At 41.1% G+C, this 22,634-nt stretch overlaps 1 protein-coding gene across 1 annotated transcript; it reads left to right on the top strand.

The window, feature by feature from the left end:
• Nucleotides 1–672: 672 nt before the first annotated feature.
• LOC306793474 (adhesion G-protein coupled receptor F3-like) lies at nucleotides 673–18,351 on the top strand (the record flags this gene model as incomplete). The annotated part of the gene is made up of 8 exons (XM_079291120.1): nucleotides 673–808; nucleotides 2,597–2,752; nucleotides 2,895–3,042; nucleotides 3,456–3,905; nucleotides 13,890–14,010; nucleotides 14,101–15,459; nucleotides 15,598–15,639; nucleotides 18,181–18,351. 8 exons carry the CDS (start codon nucleotides 673–675, stop codon nucleotides 18,349–18,351), a joined length of 2,583 nt encoding a protein of 860 aa, XP_079147246.1.
• Between the last annotated feature and the right edge of the window lie 4,283 nt (nucleotides 18,352–22,634).

The raw sequence follows: 22,634 nt of genomic DNA, 5'->3' as shown, positions 1-22,634 counted from the left end.
CGAACTGGGGCTGCATACCAGTGCAGATGTGAGGAGAGCTACGCCTGGTCATATAACAACTGCGTTAACCATGACGCCTGCGATGACATCGTCGGTGACACGTGTGGATGCATTAGTGTCCTTCCAGCTGATGACCAGTACTGTCAGCCGAACGTCAGTCGAGCTGGTAGGCCGCATGTGACGCTCACTCACTACATAGTGTCATCACGCACAGAGATGTGTATCATCTGGACAAAAAAACATGTTGATTATAGATGTGCGCCATTTTGAAATCCCGGCGGTATGATTTTCAATGCCGTCATAAACACAAGCTCCGCTTTCTATTCATCTGATGTGGTGTATTGTAGTGCGCAGCTTGTGCCACCAGAGGTCGGTCTCAACGGTATGACCATAGACTGTATATAACATTACATTACATCAGTCATTTAGCAGACTCATTCATCCAAAGCGACTTACAGTAAGTGTATTCAACATAGGTATTCAAGAGAACTACTAGTCACCAGAAGTCAAAAGTACATCTCCTTCTTCAAACAAGCATCTAAGAGCATAAACCAGAGCAACTGCACAGTGCAGAAACACACTAATGTTATAAGTGCAACAAACTAATACAATAAGTGCTGAGTGGAAGTCTCGTACTTCTTGAAGAGGTGAGTTTTCAGCCTGCGCCGAAAGATGGGCAGTGACTCTGCCGTCCTGACGTCAGTTGGGAGTTCATTCCACTCGGAAAACAGCCGTGACCGGGTCGAACGGCCGCAGGGACGTCTGAGCGATGGGGGAACCAATCGCCCTGAAGCAGCAGAGCGAAGTGGTCGGGCGTGGGTGTAGGGCTTGACCATGGCCTGGCGATAGGAAGGAGCTGTTCCTTTCACTGCCCTGTAGACTAGCACCAGAGTCTTACACTGGAAGCGAGCTCTTACAGGGAGCAAGTGTAGAGAACGGAGAAGGCAAGTTGTGTGGGAGAACTTGGGGCGATTGAACACCAGGCGAGCTGCAGCTTTCTGGACAAGCTCCTGAGGTCTGATGGCCGACGCCGGGGCTCCAGCAAGTAGTGCGTTGCAGTAGTCCAGGCGGGAGATGACAACAGCCTGGATGAGCACCTGGAGTGTAATGCTGCGTTCACACCGGTCGCGTTGATTTTTTGACGCGCGTCGAGATTACATACAAAGTCTATGCACAGACGCGATGAGACTGGCGCGCCTCGATTTTGCGATCCCGCGGCGCGTTGGACGCGTTATTGCAGTGCGGTGGACGCGGTGGACGCGTTGGACGCCGCAAAATCGCCAACGCGCGAGTTGAAATTTTTCAACTTCAGCGACATAATCGCGTGACGCTGTGGCGCGATAGCCTATCAGCGTTGAGTTGCTCCCCCTGTCGTCACTGGCTTCCTGCCGTTGTTGAATCAGGAAATAAATCCTGTCGCCGTCTGTGTTCACCCAGAGCGCTACGATACCTCATATCAATAGAGACCCGACCAAACTATGTGTATGCATGTGTGTGTGTAAACCATACGGTACAAACAATAAATAGACGCTGCCGTATTTACGTCTACGTGACGTTATTGAGTGCTGGTGGAGCTGCTACGATGTTAGCATAGCCTAGCACCGATCCATCAGAGCTCCATTGAGAAGACCAGTAACCTACAAATCGGTATCATTACGTAGTTATTTCGGAGTCCCTTTTTGTCGGAGAAGACAAGTACAAATCGGCATCATTACGTAGTTATTTCGGAGTCCCTTTTTGTCGGAGAAGACAAGTACAAATCGGCATCATTACGTAGTTATTTCGGAGTCCCTTTTTGTCGGTTTATTGCCGTTGAATCACAGCCAAATCAGTTTATTTTGTGTTCCTACAGCTGTAGTAAACAGCGACCGGTGGCTTGCTAGACACAGTGAATACAGCTCGATACAATCCACGGAGCTCCTCTGAACAATATTATGAACCAGACATGACGGCGTTTGGCATTCCGATGTTTGAGGGACTTCCACAACACGTACAAAGCAGCAATTGTCCTTATTCCTGTCATGGTTGACGGCGGAAAACAATGGCGGCCAGATCGAGGCTTCCAGGACGATAAACCACGCCCCCTCTCCGGCGCTACGAGATTTTGCGGCGACCGGTGTGAACACGACCGGCGGCGCGTTGGACGCTTTTTTGCAGTGCGTTGGACGCTTTTTTGCAGTGCGTCAAAAAATCAACGCGACCGGTGTGAACGCAGCATAAGACTGTAAACAGGGCAGTGTGTGCACAGTTTAGGCCATGGCCAAACTCGGCCTGCTGCCTGTTATTAATGTTCCGCCGTTAATGTTTTGAACTAGAATATGGCCTAAGAACATTTCTAATTAATTGCACTGTATTATGGGACTAAAAGTGCAGTTGTTTGATTTTTATTGTCCCTGACAACCCCAAATCCCCCAAATCGTACATCATATGCAGACGTGAAATGTCCCAATTCAGGCAAAAATGTTTGCTGAAAAAATGGTGCACTCAAGTTATGTCATGGTTACAGCATACTGTACAATAAAGTGTTGTGAATATGGTCGTGTATGACAGTGATAGATTTCCAAGATAGATTTTTTTGTCCTGTTCTCCTCCACAGACCCAGTGGGCATTGATATAGTCCTGGACTTGCGCATCCCAGTCTCCAGTGTTCCATCAAATTTCATTCAGCATTTCAGGAACACTCTGACACGTTTGTCGTTACCCCACACCATCAATCACTCTTTAAAAGTAATAGGCTTGAATTTCACCACAGGTAAGAACTTTTGCTGCTTATTTGTTTCCTTTTGTAAGTTGTATGGCTGGCATAGTGCTGTTTTATCAAGTAGAATGATCTATGAAATGATCTATGGCTCAAAGATTTTTTTTTTCTTTTTCTTTCTTTTGTTCTCTAAAAGGGTGCTTTCCAAACTCCACTGGAGAACTGCAGTGTGAGTGTGAGGAGCAGTTTGCTTGGTCATGTGACAAGTGTCACATCTACGGTGCGTGCAGTAATGCGTCCAATCAAACCTGTGGGTGCATAAATGGACTTCCCTCTGACGGAGAGTTCTGTGAACCAATCACAAGTAAGCATTGCTATTTCCAAGCCGTTCCAATAAAAGCGATGCCGTCTGCATGAAAGGTGGATTGGATAAATATGGACTGTATCTGCCTGGCTGTCCTAAATGTTTTGAAATAAACATGGTTTGGGTTGAGTTTATCATGTTAAAGAAAGAGTCGTATCTAAAGTGATCTCATGTGGATAATAATTGAAGGTATGTTTCCCAGAGTAGAAAAATATGATGTTGTTATTTAACCTCCAATGTTGCTCTGCAGATGTCTCTCAATGTTCAGCCCTAACAGGTATGGGATTTTCTGTCACTTTGTTTTGCATGGATAAAGTTCAACAAAGTATTTCAAAATAGGAAAGCATACACTGACGAGGATTGTGCTTCAGAATACATTTTTATTTTTTACAGAGACAAAAACGACAACAACCCCAACGACGACAACACCAATGAACTCAACAACAATGACAAACACAACAACACCAATGAACTCAACAACAATGACAAACACAACACCAATGAACTCAACAACAATGACAAACACAACAACACCAATGAACTCAACAACAATGACAACCACAACAACACCAATGAACTCAACAATGACAAACACAACAACACCAATGAACTCAACAACAATGACAAACACAACAACACCAATGAACTCAATGACAAACACAACAACACCAATGAACTCAACAACAATGACAAACACAACAACACCAATGAACTCAATGACAAACACAACAACACCAATGAACTCAACAACAATGACAACCACAATAACACCAATGACAAACACAACACCAATGAACTCAACAACAATGACAACCACAATAACACGAACAACAATAACAGAAGGTAGGAAAATGAAGAGAATCAAATGGCATGTATCTCATGAAATAATGTTCTGTAGCTTCATTGTGTTAACAATTGTTTCTGTTGTAGTGAGGAGCCTCTCATTCACCATGGACTTGACTTTTGATTCTTCATACAATAACCCAACCCATGGTGTTTACGAAAACGTTTTGAAGACTGTGAGTCTTAATTTGTCTTCTGCCTCTGTGATTCAGTTTTCTCACACTGTTGATGCAATGAATGTATGTGATGTTTGACCCTGATTTCTGTGGATCGGATAAAAAGCAGAAAATGTCCCCGTCTCAAACAGATTGAAAAGCAATGTCGAACGCACATCTCAACCTTTAAAGCAGTACAGTCAATTAAGTTCCGGTAAGTCACATTGTTATTCTTTTGCTATTACTGTTCTTAAATCAGGAATGGGTCTGATTGCAGCCGCCATGGTTGATTATTGGTTTACGCAGGACAGGAACACCTAGTGGCCAGAACAGGAAAGCCCAGTAGACAGTGCCTTTGCTTGAGATGCACTGCCAGTAGCTGGTATACTGACTTTTCTTTTCTTTATTGTCTTGTTCATGTATAATTTAACCAAACTCTTAAATCACCATTATTTGTGACTTTGATAAAACATGTTGGGAAAACTAAGCTAACTAATTGCTTAGTGTTGCAGCAACATCAGTTATTTGTACCAATTTGATTTAAGCTAAGATAACTTTGAAGCAATTCAAAATCCACTGATGCTAATAATGTAATAATGTCCTGACATGGCCGGCACAAGACAACTATTAATAGAAATCATAACATGTGAAAAAAGCTCATTTTGGTTTGTTGTCTGGTGTGTCTTTACGGTGAAGTATGTATGGCACGTGGATGTACTGCTGTACCGTTTATTAGACCCCAAATGAGGCCCCTCCGCTGTCAGATGACTTCGTCAGAGCTCCTCTCTGCTCTCCTCTCGGCAAAGTAGTGTGTCAGCGGCAGGGAGTGAATGGTACGGTAATACCAAACTCTGTCTGTCAGAGATATTTCCTTCAGTTCGTTAAGGGAATTTCCCATCCTTGTAACCGGCATGGATCGACTTGGGTGAGAAATAGAAGTTGTCCTCTTTCTCTGAAGAAGTCAGTGTCTTCACTTCTGCAGGAAAATTGTCTGCTTCTTCTTCCAGGATGCGAACAAAATCAAAGCAAACAAACAGTCCAGTAGATTCGTCCAGCAAATGTAAAACTGTTTAACCTCGGATTTTCTTTTTAAACACAGCAACGTGTGCCTCTTACATGCGAATTAAATCACACCGAATGGCATAGAGATGGGGGAGCAAGGCTGTTTTATGGAAACAGGGCTGATCCACAGGGCACCTGGGGTGTCTGTGGGCCTTAGCCAATGGGAGGACAGCATTGTATTTTGGTGAAAAGTTCACACCTAGATGTGAACTTCTTTCTGGTGGGGGTTTGGATGCTATCTACCATCTCTTTGTCTCAAGAGCACATGGCGAAGCCAAGCACAGTCCCAACATAGCATACTATGTTAGCATAGTGCCAGCATTTGTATCTAATATTCATATATAAGAATGGCAGCAAATCTCCTCGACACCTCAGATATTTTAAGGGTATAGCTGCTCCATTGAAAATCATTACATTACATTACAGTCATTTGGCTTTTATCCAAAGGGACTTACAATTCAGATTCTATCACAATTCTACACCGTAGGCACAGCTATAGGAGCAATTTTTTGGGGTTAAGTGTCTTGCTCAAGGACACATCGACATGCGACTAGTGGAGTTGAAGGATGGCCCTGCTATCCAGTCCGCCACAGTCGCCCCCGAATCAAAATAATTTACATCATTTTGATATCATGTATTAGCATGGCTCTCGGGATGGCAATGTCGATCAGTTGGTCGTTCATTCACTTTTGGCCCAGTCGGAAATATTTTAACAACTGTTGGATAGATTCACAGGAGATTTGATACGGCAATTCGTGGTTCCGAGAGGAGGAATCCAAATGATTTTAATGATCCTTTGACTTTTCCTTTAGCACCACGAGTATGTTGACATTCTTTGGATTTCGGTGAAATGTCTTGACAATTTTTGTATGGATTGTTATGAAATTGACAACATTTTACCTACCTGCTTGTGATTGAATTTTCATTGGGATTCAATTCTGCATTACAGGAGTGGTAGCACCATCTGCAACTATGCTTTAAGAGCAACGTCTTTTCAAGAAACAGAAATAAATGCTCTAAAGGCAGGAATATTTACAGAGCTGTCAGAAAACTACACAATGTTTTATGACAGTAAGACCCTTTTACACATTTTGGAAATAATAAAGTGTTTGTTATGTCAGGAATGCCTGATCATTTTGTCTGGTAATTCACTGGCCTGTGTGTCTGTTTTTCTCAAAGGCCCTACCGCCTTAGTGTTTGATCCAATTCAAGTACTTTTTGGGAGACATGTAACTGTGACATGTGGCCCACCACAAATGGATCTCAATTTTGGCACCAACTGGATTGCAGAGTGGAAACGTGACAACGACGTAATTCGCAAAGATGATCTACACGAGTTCTCAAATGGAGGAGCAACACTTACTATGTTACGCTTTTTTAGCACTGACAATGGTAAGAAATAGATCCAGTATGGTGCAATCAATAAATGATTTGTATATTTGTCTCAGGTGACATTTACAACATAGGCCTAGGTGCCATCTAGGTCTGACTGTGTGAATTTATTGGCTTCAGGGGAATTTGAATTACAATGCAAAAACCAACACCTACACTGTTATTTGTTTAGCCTGACCCACCAATTTCAAAAATATTAATCTGGTGATGGTTGATTACATTTCACCAAAATGTAAAAAAATGTAGACGTGGTTTTAATCCACACAGCTAAATTTATGTATTTGGCTGAAATTGTTTCAGTTACCTAAAATAGTAATAAACTTAAAAAAAAGTTTTTGCATATATCATTTTCACTTTCAGTTGAAACTGCAAGTTTTTGGCAAAATTGGAAAAGAGGAAGAGAAAACATTTTTTCTATTGAGGAGGCCTCAATAAAGGCCTGTCAACTTTACATTCTGAATAATGCATAATAACCAGTAAACAGACACACCCCAATATTCAGTAAATAGTTAGCTGTTATCAAAAGCTGAAATCAAATTCCGACACCGTCTCCTGTGCTTTTGAACAACCATTGGAAATGTAGAAAACACCTAAAGGTAGATGAGGAAAAGATGAAAGCACTCCACTTTAAGTCGAACTGAAGTCACATTTAGTCATCCTTTATCTCAGTCAGAAATAATGTTGCTTGTTATTTCAAATAAATTGTCAATATTTTAGTCAGCAAAAAAAATGTGGAAAAGTTCTTTATCGAAAAATCGGAATATTCCTTTTTTTCTCTCAGCCTCTAGGGGGGTCATGTCTGTGTTTGAATGACAGGATGAGCTCCAGCGGTGGGCCGAGACCAAAAAGTAAACAAAGCTGCATCGTAGCCATAGCTGAAGTCATGGGTAGACAGCGTGTTAAAGAAGTATCAAAGATTTAGGACCACACCAGCATCTAAATAGACCAAAGTGCTCAGCTGCAATGGCGGCCAGCAGCTAAGCAGCTAATTGGCTTTCTAGCTTGCAAACTGATGTTCGCAGCTTAGCGCACTTTTCCACGCTGAATGTTTGTTTGGTCACTCGTCGAATGAGCTAAGGTGCAGGACAAGTGTTCATGTTTTTTAAGTTGGATTTAAAGGACACTTTAGCTAATCTTGGTGTTTCACGTGTTTTTGCTCTTATTCCTGACCGTCCTGACCCAAAACCTATGAAAAGTGTTGTATTTCCCTTTAATATACATCTACATTTTTCCATGGCCAGACGATTAACTAATCCATCAACCCAGCTATGCTTGCCTGATCTATTCATGGGTTTCCATGATGGAGCAATTTTATGCTTAGCTTCAAGTAAACAGAATATAACCATTATTTGTTTTATTAAGTTCACTGGGAGGCATCCAAAAATACGGGTTAGGCCGAGTGGAAGCTCCTCTTTTGCGGTTAAGAACAAAGTTATTAATATTATCTCCTTCCAATTCCACTGTATGGTTGGGCATTCCCAAAAGCAATGGAACAAGTTGAGCTCATGTATACCACATTTGATACAGAAAACAGGTGTATTAGGGTTGATGCGGTGTTGTAAAACTTCTGTAATGTATTCTCTCATTATGCACTGAAGCGACCTGACCGGAGTATATCCAGTTTGGTCTCGAGATTGTAAACAACTATCCCGCCATTCCTCGGGTGTAATTTCTTCATCATGAATATTTATTTTGCTGTTTGGAAGCAAGCTCTCCATTTACATAGAGACAACCGTATTATTGATTAATGAATGCAAAAGTAGGGGACGCCATCATGAAACTGAAAACCATGAAACAGAAATTTGTCCCTTTTGTTGTTATTTCCCAAAGGAAAACACAAGACATGTCATTTTCAGCTAAGATATGTGTGCTGTGCTATTTATTTTTTTAGTTGGACTTTAAAAAAGGTATCCATGGACACCATTCAGATCTCTTGAATCAAAGCTTTCAGCACAAAATAGTTGGAAATTGTGGAAGAATGTTGCTTCCACTATATCTAAATCTTTATCTCTATACATAAATGCTGCTTTAGGTTGTGCCCCCCTTGTAACCTGGTGGTGGTGTCATCCCTAACATTGTTAGATGTGTTTGGCAACACCAGCTTCACTTTGATTTCAATCGAACTGATGATCACCTTCAATTTCAGGACGTTATGAATGTACGCTGAGAAGAGGAGACAAATCAGCCTTCAGACAGAGATCCAACGGAGAATACAAATACAAACCGAGACCCTTGATCGAAGTGTCACCAGTCAGAAGAACTGTTCAATGTGAGAAAGAAAGGGAAGTGCTACTGTATTGCTCCGTCAACAGCCCCTTTGAGGTTGAGGTTAAAGGCATACCCACCGAAGGTAAGCCTGAAACAAAAAAATGCACCAAGAGGAAAATCAGCTTTTGGGAAATCTTTTACATATTTATGTAGTTCTCAGACAACTATTTGAGCTGTATACATATATTTCAACAAAATAATGCTGGTTGTCTATTCCAAGTTTAGTGTTGTTTTTGTACGTTTAGGCACAAACAACATCACCTATCGCTTTCCAATCAACTGTCCAATCAACTCTGCAAACAGAGAAGAGATCATCACCTGTCAAGTGAAAGGCGATACAGACTTTCGTAAAGTTATGACATTGGTGTTAACCACACAGAGTAAGTATTGATCCAGACATTACAGAGCATTGAAATAACATCCAGTTTTCCTGTAATTAGAAGTACTGAGGTCAAAACCTATTCCGTTCTCTCTAGCTTCATTTCGATGTGAGGATGATGTCTTTGGTGTTGGAAATGAAGGCGACGTGACCGAAGCTCCCTGCAAAGAGGACGAGGTGGGAGAAAAGACAGTAGTTTGTGGGGGAGATGGTTTGTGGAGAGTACAGAGAGACGGCTGCATCCTAGGAGCACTTCAGCAGCTGCTCGAGCAGTCTGAGGTTGGTTACTTATCCAGCTGTTTCTGACACCAAATCGCATTGACCGGCAGATTCAGTGAAATGGTTAAGTCAGGCACGGGGCCTCCATCATGCCTGAGTCATGGTCATGGCTGTAGTATAATTATTGCGATAAAGAGCATAGCGTTTAGGGGGATCCATCTATATAAAAATATGTTTTCTTAAGTGTACAAGAACCTGAAAATAAGAATCTTTTTTTGTGAACTTACACGGAGCGCTTCCTCTTCTCGGAGGCGACCGCCATGTTTCTACCATAGCCTGGAAATAAGAAGTGGACGTAGTCGTCGTGACGTCACCCGTTGTTTTGTGGACTACGGTTTTGAAGCCCTAAGTTCAGCATTTTGGCAACAAATATCTTGGATTTTGGCCGTTGCCATCAAATTTTTTTGCAAACATTGAATGGAAGTGACCATATTTGGAATCAAGCCATGACAGAGATGCTCAGTTAGCGACCTGTTAATCACACCCTAAGACAGGGGTCGGCAACCCGCGGCTCTCTGAGGCTACATCCACACTAATACATTTTAAAACGAAAACGATCTCCGTCCACACGGCGTTTCAGCATCGTTTTCTAGATGATCTCCGTCCAGACTAAAACGCCTGAAAATGAATATCACGTGACTATTCACGTACACTGGGCATGCGGTAATCAATGTTGTCTGTGATCTTCCAGGAAAGGGTCACGTGATAGGGGTGTGACGAACCAGTCAAGTACCGACCATGGGTGTCTATGTCATCGTTTCTAAACTTATGCATTTACGAGCGTCCACACAAAGAGGTAACTCCGGAGTTTTCAAACATATCCGTTTTCGATGCTCGACGCTCAGTGTAAACGTAGCAAAACAAATGCGTTTTCAAATGGAAATGTAGTAGTGTGGACATGGCTTCAGGCTTTGACAAAAAATAAAATGGAAATAAATAACGGATATTTTTATTTTATTTTTTGCAAAGTGGACAATCTTTCAAAGGGAACACCTCTTATCTTGGAGATTGCGATGCTGCAAACAACAAAAAACAACAAAAAATGTAATGTTGAAAGTTACTTCCAGAACAAGCGTACAGCATTTGCTGAAAAGTGTCAAGCTGGAGATGAGCGGAAAAAAAGAGCGATCTCTCAACTGCTGCAGCAAACTGAGCAGGTCTTTTTCTCCTCTTCATAAGAGTTTGATATTGTTCTAACAGGTAAAATAGCAATAAAATGTCAAGAATTGTCTTTATTCTTGTTCTATAATTTCATAAATACAACAAACTATAGTTTTTGGACATATAATATAACTATACATACAACTTTATACGCTGTGATATAAATATAGCTTTTGCAGCTCCAGATACATTTTATTTGGTGGAAAATAGGGCAAAATGGCTCTTTGGATAGTAAAGGTTACCGACCCCCGCCCTAAAGCACACTCTGCTTAATTGTCTATTTGACTCTAAATGGGACCATCATATACGAAATGAACATCATGCTGTATTGAAGAAGAGATTGAGACCATAAAGTCATGTTGACAATGTTTACTGAGGTAATAAATCAGGTGAGAAGTAGAGTCATTTTCTCATAGACTTTAATACAATCTGACTTTTTTTGCAACCGAAGGAGTCGGTGGCCGCATTGGTTTCAATTTTCAGAACCGGAGGTTACCACCATGTTTCCTACAGAAGCTCAGAACGGACGAATCAAACACTGGCTAAGAGCATTTGTGTCTTCATGTTGGCCACTGTAGTTCTCCTACACGCTTGGCACACGAGAAGTTTCACTTGATTGCGATCTGCAACATCACCTCTAGATGGAGCCCAATTCCACACATTGCACCTTTAGGTAAAACTCTTACAGTAATAACACACAGTAAAAGTTAACCTTGACATTCAAAACATTTTCAAGGTAAATGTAGTAGAATGACTGTTTCCTCTGAAATAGAGGGGACTGAATCCCTCCTAGAATGGAATAGAAGTATAAACATTTGACAATCATTTAAAAAAAGCACTTTTTTAAGTTATAGCAGTCTAAAAATGAGTTTGAATCGTAAAATAATTGTATATGGGTTTTAGTTTTATCTTAGCATAATCATAGATCTAGACACAAAGCAATTACATGACTTTGTCAGCCAAATAGCTAATACAGTAGTCCAAAACCCATCCCAGGGGACAGGCAGAATGTCAAGCTTGACAAACATCAAACCTCTTACCATAATAATCTTATATAACTCACAGCAGCTCAATGTCCACCCACAGCATTGGAGTGCACTTTTTCAAGTTTTGATCATTTTGTAAAACTACTGTTTCCAGACTAATGAATTAACTTTCACATGGAAAAATACACATATCGAAGCTTGAATTTGCTGTTCATGTGTTTATATTAATATTTGTGAATATTTGGGCTGCTAAGGTTGGCCAGGTCAGATAGTTCTGTTTGCTGATAGCCAAACACACCGTCCAAAACACTCTAGGCGCAGTGCAGCAGATGTGGGTTCAGCGATGCACTCAGCTGAGTTATTGCTATTGGCCCCTATCGGCCAGGAGTGGGGAGTGAGAGTATTGAGTGAGGAGCCAGTAGACAGTCAGTGGCAGTACAAAACAGGCAATAAACGGTGTATTCAAAAGTGGAAGTCACGAGAGCTCCTTGAGCATGCAGCCATATTTGGGCGTCCAAAATATGATGCAGTTTACAGAAGTGCACATACGCTTACGGATACACGCACATACGCGGCCAATTGCATGATCCTCCACCAGGCCAAGTTTAACTCAAGCCTGTCACCAAAATAGCCCCCAGTGATGTTTGTCATTTGAACCGGCAAAAGTGAGAGCCGAACTGTTAGCCTTGAATCCTTGTATCTTATGTCAGAACTGGTGAAATCAAACGATTTTTCCCATTCAAGCACTCTGGTTTTGCTCGCAATGTGGAGGCCGGCCATCATACAGCAGAGCAGTGCTGCAACGCTTGCAGCCGAGGTGGACAAAACACAATAGATCAAAGTAAAGAAAGGATATATTTGTTTATTTTAAGCAATATCGATCTAATAAAATATGCCCCAGTTCCGATCCTTTAGATTGGCTCAGGGCAAATATTTAGGGTAATGTATATTTGTGTTTTGGGACTCCACTGTACTTTATATCGGTCAACGTATTTGCCTTCAAGATATTTATACATCTTTCCTACTCAAATTGATCTGATGCTTTTGAAAGTGCAATGTGTAATATCGGGTTTCACGGTGGTGTAATGCGGGCCACTGTCTGGACGGCCCTTCTGTGTGAGGTTGGATGTTCTCCCTGCGTCAGCTCGGTTTTTTTCTTGGTTCTCCAGCTTCCTCCCACAGTCCAAAGACATGCAATTGAGGACTGAATGGTTGTGTCTCTATGTGTGATAGATAGCCGATCCCAATGTCAGCTGGGATTGGCTCCAGCCACTCAGTCACCCTGAATAAGATAAGCTGTTACGGATAATAGATGGATGAATGTGTAATATCTGCCATCGTGCTCCAAAGAAATAGGGAGCAGCATTTCACGGCAGGGCAAGAATATACAACATTTGACCAAACTGCTGAAGTTCTTCACACATATTTACAGGCGTCTGGTTATAGTTTATGTCAGCCATCTGTGTGATTATGCCACTAATCTGGGCTGCATGGCCTGTGCTGTGATAGTATATTTATTGGACTAAATACAAAGTGGAGGAAATGGTTTCGTCCTCGCCAATGCCAGGAGACCACCCCGCCGGGACTAGAGCATGCAGCGACCCCAGCAAACCTGTGCAGCAGCAGCAACAGAAGGTTCGCTGATCCGGCGAGTTAAACAGTTCCCCTGGATCAAACCCCCGCTAACAGCTAACTGGAAGTCCGTTTTCCCTGAGCTGCGCCCTTCTCTCCTCTTCCGGCGAAGCAGCCTCCCGGCGGCGGGGAGGACGGAATGAAAAGATTGTTCTCGTTTCAGTCACTTCAGATTTAATCTAATAAACAAACTATCAAAGCGTAACTTCACTGGATGAACTAGTCTGTGGGGCAGCTGTACTCTTTCGTCCTCACATTTATGACAGACTGGGTGCTTTCAAACTAAAATTCTGGCCAGGTCCAACACATTGCACCTTCAAAGGGGATGAGAGGAGTTTAAAAAGTTGGTAATTATTTAGGCTTGCATCTACTCCACCAGCTGATACTGTATTCCACCTCATAATGATGTATTTATTCACTGTACTACTGCCAATTGTCAAAATTGCAAAATGTTGGTCTCACCCACATGCACAAGAAAGACTGTTGGATTTTTCTACAAAGAAAAACTCATCGGTATAATTTCAAATATGCTCTAAGTGAATACAAATCCTACACATTGTAACTTTGATTCGATGTTTGAGATACCAGTAAAAGTTAACACGTTTTCTCCATTTTGAATCTCACAGTTCTTGAATGACAATTCATTGCCAGCATTCTTGAACCAACTCAGCAACATCAATCTCAACTCCACCGAGGAAGTGGTTGAATCTCCTGCAAACATTAACGCCATTGTTGACATACTTGACAGCGTAGCCAACTTGAGTACCCCAATAACTAAGACTTCGATGAGGGTATGTGAATAGGTCTGCTGGTTTACACATATCCTAAACAATATGTACTGCATTTAGCATGATCTAATGGTTTCTTTCTTTTCCATCTAGGATATCCTGTTAACCACAGGTGTCCTCACCACAGATGGATCAAAGGAATCGTGGAACATTTTAAACGCTGATAAAGCCAGTAACAGCTCAGTATCAACTAGAGGCGTCAGTTCAACATTGTTATTGGCTATTGAGACGTTAACACGTAGAATTAGCAATGACTCCTTTGACATCAAGACGCCTCATATTCTCCTGAACAAAACTACATCCACTGACAATTTCAATGCCGAGTTTAATTCTTCGGTGGAGATAAATGTGCTAGAGTCTGATGGAGGAAATAAGTCCATCACCGTGATAACATTTGCCTCAATGAATAACGTGCTCCCCGTAAGAGATGAGGACAACATCATCAACGGCAGAGTCGTGCTTGTCCAGTCCAGTGGCGCCATCAATAATGTTTCCTTCACTTTCGATATTTTTAATGAAACTCTCGGGAACCCCAAGTGTGTTTTCTGGAACTTCAGCCTGTTTGAGGGCATCGGGGGATGGGACGACGAGGGCTGTGAGCTGGTAAACCGCCCCAACAAAAACGTCACCTGCAACTGCAACCACCTGACCTCGTTCTCTATTCTCATGTCACCCTACCTTCCAGATGACCCTGCTTTGTTGTTTTTGTTGAAATTCATAACCTACATTGGAGTTGGCATATCTATAGCTTCCTTGGTCATATGCCTCATAATTGAAGCTGTCATATGGAGGAAAATAAGGAAGAACAACACATCTTACTTGCGACATGTTTCCATTGTTAACATTGCCGTGTCTCTCCTGATTGCAAACGCATGGTTTATTATCGGGGCATTCATTGCAGATGCAGATGAGAAAGAGCCACCAGCATGCATTACGGCGACTTTTTTTATCCATTTATTCTACCTGGCCCTGTTCTTCTGGATGTTAGCCTCAGGTCTGCTGTTGCTCTACCGCACGGTTAATGTCTTCGACGGGGGATTGTCCAAAAAATCTATGTTGGCTATTGGATTCACTCTAGGCTATGGGGCGCCTCTCGTCACCGCGATCATAACTATAGCTGTAACACAACCCAAAGAGGCATACATCCAAAATACTGGCTGCTGGCTCAACTGGGACCAGTCCAAAGCTCTGCTGGCCTTTGTGGTCCCTGTGCTGTTAATAGTGGTGATAAACCTTGTGATCCTGTTGGTGGTGATATACAAAATGTTAAGAAGAAGGGTAGTGGCAGACGCTGCACAAGCAGCTGAGAGGCACGTTCTGGTAGTTATTATCAGGAGTTTGGCTGTCCTCACACCATTTTTCGGATTAACTTGGGGTCTGGGAGTCGGAACAATGGCAAAACCAAACGATAGCGGAATCCATGTTTCATTCGCATTCTTCAATTCACTGCAGGTACAAACAAGAGTAATAATACTGATCAACATGTAACTGTATACTGTGGTACCTAAATGTTCTCCGTAGATTCTGAATAGTGCATTTGCTATTTGTCACTGAAACTTTCTGAGCTGCTCTTTGTGTCTTTCTGTAAAGGGTTTCTTCATATTGGTGTTTGGAACGCTTTTGGACAACAAGGTTTGTGTCTAAATATTTAAATTTTTAATCAACTGCTCAAATGGGGGAAATCCACTTACAGCTATAATCCACATACATTATTTCTAATATTGCAATTGCTAATGTTTTATATATGAATTTGCTTCCAAGCACGAGGCAAAGAGATAAATCTCTAGAGAGTAAATAATGAGACAGATTCAAGGACATTGTTATAGCAACCATTGTGATTGTACTAGGTATAATTTCTTAATTTAATAAGCCAAGCAACAACTCAGAGTTAGCAGGCATTCAGACTGAACATGGCACCACATGTTAAAAACATTGGTGTGGATGTGTTGTCACAGGAACTAGCAGTGATTGATTGTGATATGATTCAGAATGTCCAGTTTGAATAATCCATCCATGAGTTTGAAAGTTTAAGAGACGCAAATCCCTGCATAACAGTTTAGGAAACTACATAAAACCGTACTTGTTGACCCTTGTAAAATTGTTTTAATTTAAACAAATGTGTTTGAGTTTTCTATCAATGTGCTAATTTTTGAGAATTATCTTTTCAGGTGCGGTCAGAAATAGCAAAAATGTCACAAAGTTCCAGAACTTGGATAACGGTAAGAACTGTTTGCTTAATAATGTCACTTTTTTGTTTTCGGACTCAGATTTTTTGCAAATTTATATTTTTGCTTTTATTCTTGTTTTAGAGCACTGGCGCTGGAAGTTCATCATCAGGTGGATTGGGCTTTTTCTGGAACAGGAGAAGAGCAAAAGGTATAGCAACAATTTAGAAAAGAAAGAAACAAAATAGCACAGGCTGTATTTCTTAATTCTAGTGTAGCGGTTTTGTAAGCTATGTAATGACTGAATGGATTGCCATGGAATTCAAAGTTTGCACTTTTACAGTAAAATATCTCAACATTTTTATAGAGACTTTAATGTTTCCCAGAGTATCTGAAATGTAATGTAAAATCGAGTCAAAATGTCACTTTGTCTAATACTTGTTCATGTGCTAATTAGCAAATGGTAGCAAACACACTAAACCAAGATTGTGACTTTGCTAAACGTTAACGTCGAATGCCACTGTTGACATCATTCAGACTGAGATTGCTAGCAACCATATGGGAAAAACTATTCATGTTATATCCTTTGAGTTTTAATTCCGCTTTGGAGATACCGGCTATGATATCTCCCACTTGGCAGAAAGAATTACTGTGTAAACATAGGGATTGTGTAAACATAATTGTGATCAAGTTCGTATGCTGACCTTAGCATTTAGCTCATAGTTCAAACTCCCAGAGCCAAAATTGCACTCAGCTGAAAAGCTTTATGGGCTTGTTAATATCCTTTGTGAATCGGACCTTGGGACAGAGCAGATAGCAGTTAACGACGATGGGCAATTCACCCTTCTCTGAGTCCTCTCAAACGCAAACTGGCCAATCATGGCATGGCATCGGCTATACGGCTCTGCTCCATAGACCCTCATGCAATCATTTCTTCACTTTCAGGCTGGTTGAGTGGATTTGGAGCTAGTCATAGTTAAACGTCATGATGTATTATTTATTCAGTGAGTGCAGTTAGTGACAGTTTGGGCTCCATGGTAGTACCGTCAGATTGACGGCTACAATCCGGTCTTTGTGAATTCGTCCGTTAGTCTTGTGTTGCAAGCAGTTGTCATATTGTTTTGCCACAGACTTCATCACTTTCTTTTGTTTCTGCAGATGTTTACCATGCGTCATCTCGTGACTCCGGCCCATCTCACTCTCAACACCTTATGACCTTAGCAGACAGCTCTGGTCAGTCAGGATGACAACCAACCCAGCAAACCAATGTGTGAAGGAAGTCACATACAGTATATGAAGAGATTCCAAAATGGAGATGCAAAATGGCTCTTGGTTTTGGTTTACTTTGCAAATCAAATCAGTTTGACAAGGCAAGGCTGTCTTACACAGGTCATTGAACTTGTTTGCTCAAGTTGTGGCAGCACAATGACAAATTGACTTGGACAGGACTATCAGTCAAATATCACTCTGAACTGGTAAAGGGAGTGACATGAATTACACCCAACAAATATAAAAAGCTGTATTTTTGATGTGGAACCTTTGCTGCTATTTTAGCATGCTCAGTGACAGGAAGATAGCGACTTTCCACTCTTCTCCTCCCAGATCTCGACAATGTTCTGTCACACTGCATGTAAAATATGCATCACCACACAACCCAGTTTAACATCATTGGCTGCTTTTGGCAGTATTGTTTTTGCATATCCATGACGCAAATATAATTACATATCCATTCATACTTGTGTGTACGACAAATGCTATGTTGATAACCAGTGTGTATTTCATCTGTATCATTTGTATAGTTTTGTGTGATATGGATGCTACCAAATAGCCTCACTGGGCTTTATTAAGGCTCCAACACATTCCTGACACACGTTTGTTAGTGTTTCAGAAAAAGCAGAATTTTTAATGCTGATGTTTTAGAAGAAGCGGTAGTATTCACTCCAGCAGTTCAGGAGTTTACTACCAGTTTGATGATGTGTTAAAAATTGACAAAAGCTTACTTCGCCAGGAGAAGAGCAGGGCTCAGCTCCGGGAGATGGACCAGTTAGCGGTTAGCTCAAATTCAGCCGGCGCAAACCCCAGTATCGGGGGTGTGATCCAGGGCCACTGCTCGACTCCACGCCGGATCAGTAGACTTTCTGTTGCTGTTACACAGGTTAAACCCACCTGCCCGTCGTGACTCCTGGGCCTGGGGTTTGTGCTGGCTGAGCAGGGAGGACGAGACACTTTCTGCCACTTTGGATTTAGTCCAACAAACTTCGGGCCATACAGCCCCTGGTTGGTGTCACTGTAAACACATAAAGAACATAAACTATGTGCTGACACCACACGTGAAGATCATAAAGATAGTGTAATTTTAACCTCTGAGTTTCAGCAGTTTGGTTGAATTGTGCGTATACATGCCCTGCTGTTAGTTAGGATCGAGTTTTATATGCACCTTTAAATTATTTTTCAGGTTATAGTAAACTGTGAATGAACATGACTTTTTGTTCAAAAAGGACAGCCTTGTGAGTATGTATGGGCACAAGGACTGGGCATTTGTATTTTATTGCTTTATCATTTTACTACTTTGTGTTGTCCAAATTAAGGTTTTCAAGCAAATTATATATAAACCTTTCAAATGAGCTCAATGTAAGACATGTGGAGGGATTTATTTCATGTAACACATAAAGGATGCATGATTGTTATATTTTGATTGTTTAACCTGTGATGTTGTTTTCAATATTAGAAAATATCCAAATTGACATCATGATTGATGTAAAACATAGATGTTATGTAGCCTACGTATATAGTTTTTTTTTTTTTTTTAGCTTTGGAGTAAAAAACAAAGCAACGCAGTGGAAGTAGCAAATAAGCTCATTGGAATTCAGTACACATATGCAAAACACGTAATCCACAATCGACTGGCACACGCACATCATAGGTCATTCCAGGCCACCACACAGGCTACAGCTAATATCAAACAGACTGAAGGTATTTATTGCAATTGAGGAAATATTGTTTTAAAAATGAAAATGCTTCTTTAGAATTTTCTTTTCTTGATATCTTTGTGTAGTTTTTGACCTGTCTTCATTTTGATCTGCAGATAACTTTGTAACAATGATGCACGTTGCAGCTAAAATGCGTTGGTGTTTGTTTGTTTCTATTCTAAAAATGATGGGTTTGTGATTAATGGAAATGCATCAGATAACAGAATAAAACCCTTTCAAAAACGCATCTGACCTTGAATGTCAGTTCCTGCTTTATTGTTAGTCTGGCACATTCTTTTGCCCCAACCTGTCTGGACTACGCCTTAAATCTTACACACAGAGTTACATCTCTGTGGTTTTATGTTATGATCAGTACGTAGGTGTCATTGAAACATTGAGGTATTTTAACCAGACACCAGGTAACAGTGGATCGTGGCAAGATGCATTACAATCACATACACATTGAAATTACACACATTCTACATGTAGAAATAGACACGGTTACGGCTATAAAGACAGCACAGCTTGATACTTACAGACACACTCCTGTATATAAATACAAATGTCACTCATTCATTTTCTACTCTTTCAAACAAAGCACAGTTTAGCAGACTGGGTTGTTGACATCACACTGACTGTAGCTGTCCTATTCAGCCTGTGGTTATTTTTGTGTTGTTTGTGCGGCTGTTGAGTGATTTGCATAGCCTGATATAGAACTCCATCCCAACAGTGCTACTTGCTTTACAGTGCATAGCATTATACGCTGCTGCACTAAAATGGCCACAAAATGTTGACTGAGATTAACTTGAGCTATATTCCCAATACATTCAGTCTGGGTCCCACGTGGCCTGACACACAATGAAATACTGTTCAAACACCGTAAATGCAACAGTAGAGGTACTAGCAATAACCTCTAAAACGGGGGTCCCCATTACGTTATTTGTCTTTTTTTACACCGATCTTTAGGGAGCTTTCGAGATGCTGGTAAGCAGATTCAATCACATTTGGATCAAACCAGGCGAGCTGTTTCCTCATGTTTCCACTATCTAAGCTAAGTCAGCCTCCTGCTGGTGGTAGGATAATGTTTAACACACAACTATGAGAGTGGTATCAATCTTAAAGGTTCTCTGTATGGAATTCAAAGCATATCTACTGACTCCCCACGGCTCTCAACATGGCGATGGCTGAGCCGTTGGCTAGAACGGTGCTAACAGTGGCAACAGTGCTGACAGAGCTAGTGGGGGGGGGGGGGAGGGATGTTTGCTATCCTTCAAACACCGGCTGTAGAGAGGGCCTTTTGCGTTGGGCATATATGCTGACAATATAATGAGAAGTCTCTCAATTTGTCAGGTCATTATTGCGCTACTTACTGCCACCCACTGGCATGGAAGAGTATTTAATTACGTAGCCAGCCACTACATTGCAGGCTCAGATGCTCAACAATGGCAAATTTTTTGCAGCAACGAAATAATACTTTTTGGACGGTTTAAGTGAACACTGGTGGGCCATTGCACAGTGGTTGAAAATCACTGCCGTAACTCACTCTACCAGCTTACATCACAAAAACAGCAAGTTATTTCAGGTTCCAAAACAAAAACTGCCAAAACATCCAAGTAGAAGTAGTTTTACGAGAGAGGCGACACAACACGAAACCACTTGTTTCCCCGTGATATCATTTTAAAATCATTATCACCAAACTCAAACCAAATTACTTTTCGCAATCCAAAATTTCCAGAGAACAACAGGTGCGACAAGTCATTCCTGTGTTTGATACATCAAAAACCATTGACCTATAAACCTGTTCATTTGGATTTGAAATTTTCAGGAAAGATGTCACAGTGCAAGTATATAGCATTTTCAGCCTTCAGTAGGCTTATGCATCCTTTTAACATTTCTGCCTTCTTAAATATATGCCACGACTTTTTTATTGGACAAAAAAGCACAGGCATCATGACGTAATGTTTGCCTCTATGCAAAACATGTGTAAGTTTTCCAAAGAATAGATTATATAAAATATAGACAAAAGACAGTTGATGGTTGCTCTGTTTGGATTAGTCATAGAAGATACAGTAAAGAGTTATACGGTACAGTCCATCTAACCGGCCTCTAAACACTTGCCTCTGTCCCGATGTGTCTGACCAGATGTGTGGCGTGACTCAACTAAAGACATTGAAATAAACAATGAAGCCAAGCGAAAATTCGAAGAACAGACTTGTCCTTGTTTTCAGCATTTTAATGTAGAGCTAATTTTACTATGACAGTGCATTAGGCCGAGGGAAGGTAAAAATAAATAAACTGACCTGAGGGAAGGGGATAACCACATACATTTTGGAATTGAAGAGATTCAAATCATACATTTATGAGACAAAAGGCTGGATATTCTCTAAGATTAAACTGGCAAATTTACAAGAAAAACTCACAAATTTATGAGAAAACCAACTGAAATCAGTTTGTTGTTTTCTTCTCATGGCAATGTCTCTTAAAAGTCCGGATTCTTATGGCAATATGGTGATTCTGGGCTTAATTCCTTATTGATGAATTTGATTGCAAAGTATAGTTTGGAGTTGGTCATCCCCTGCAGGCATCAAGGAAGGAAAAGATGTGGTTCCTATACATAATAACACTATTTGTTTTTCTTGCAAATGTTCCACTTGAATCTCAGATATTTTTGGGAACAACTTTAGTCTCTGCCAATGTTACCTCCCCTCCCCTTGCGCCATAATTCTTTATTTAATATGCTATTCTATATTTTACTCATTTTATTTATACTGTCTTATACTGCTTTTTCTGACAACACAGTCCTTGAATATCGAGTTATTTTCCACCTCTAATCACAAGTCTGATCAGTCTATGTGGCATGCGATTGGCTATGTGTTGGTAAGCCCCACTACTTTGCTGGATTTCAAAATATATCTATAATTTATATTTGGAAAAGAGTCATGAAACAGCCAGCTTTATCACAATCAAAGATCCTCAGGTTTCAAAAGGCCGGCTGACTCAAAGAGAGGGCGCAAACTCTCCTGGTTTCATGAGACAGATGGCTGTGAAGGAAGTTGTTTGATTTGGTAGACAAATGTCCATGGAAAGCTGAAAGGCTGTGTGTTTATCCTCACCAGTCCAGTTGACATGGCGACATGCCATCAATGCAAATGGCCTCCCAGCACAAAGTCATAACATAAGTGTGTACCAGACCAGCACCCCCGCCCCAACACACACACCTAACCCAGTCTTTCTCACAGATGTACTCACTCACTTTGACTCTAATTCTGATGCGTACCTGACAGATATGGAGTCCAGCCGGACTTCTCCACGACACTGGGTGTAAAGCAAAGGTAAGAGCTTTTTATGAATGTATTCATGTGTTTTTATTCATGTAATCAAGTCTGAACGGGCTGTCTTTTTATAAATCTGGCAGCTCTTCTTGTTGTTGCAATAGAAACCGTCAGTGTTTCAACATCAAATTGAAATGCTTTACCATTCACTATAAAAATGC

The sequence above is a fragment of the Melanostigma gelatinosum genome (assembly GCF_949748355.1).
Source record: "Melanostigma gelatinosum genome assembly, chromosome: 19".
In the NCBI taxonomy this organism is placed as follows: Eukaryota; Metazoa; Chordata; class Actinopteri; order Perciformes; family Zoarcidae; genus Melanostigma; species Melanostigma gelatinosum.
Note: the sequence above shows the minus strand (reverse complement) of the source record. Positions and strands in the feature narration are given on the sequence as shown.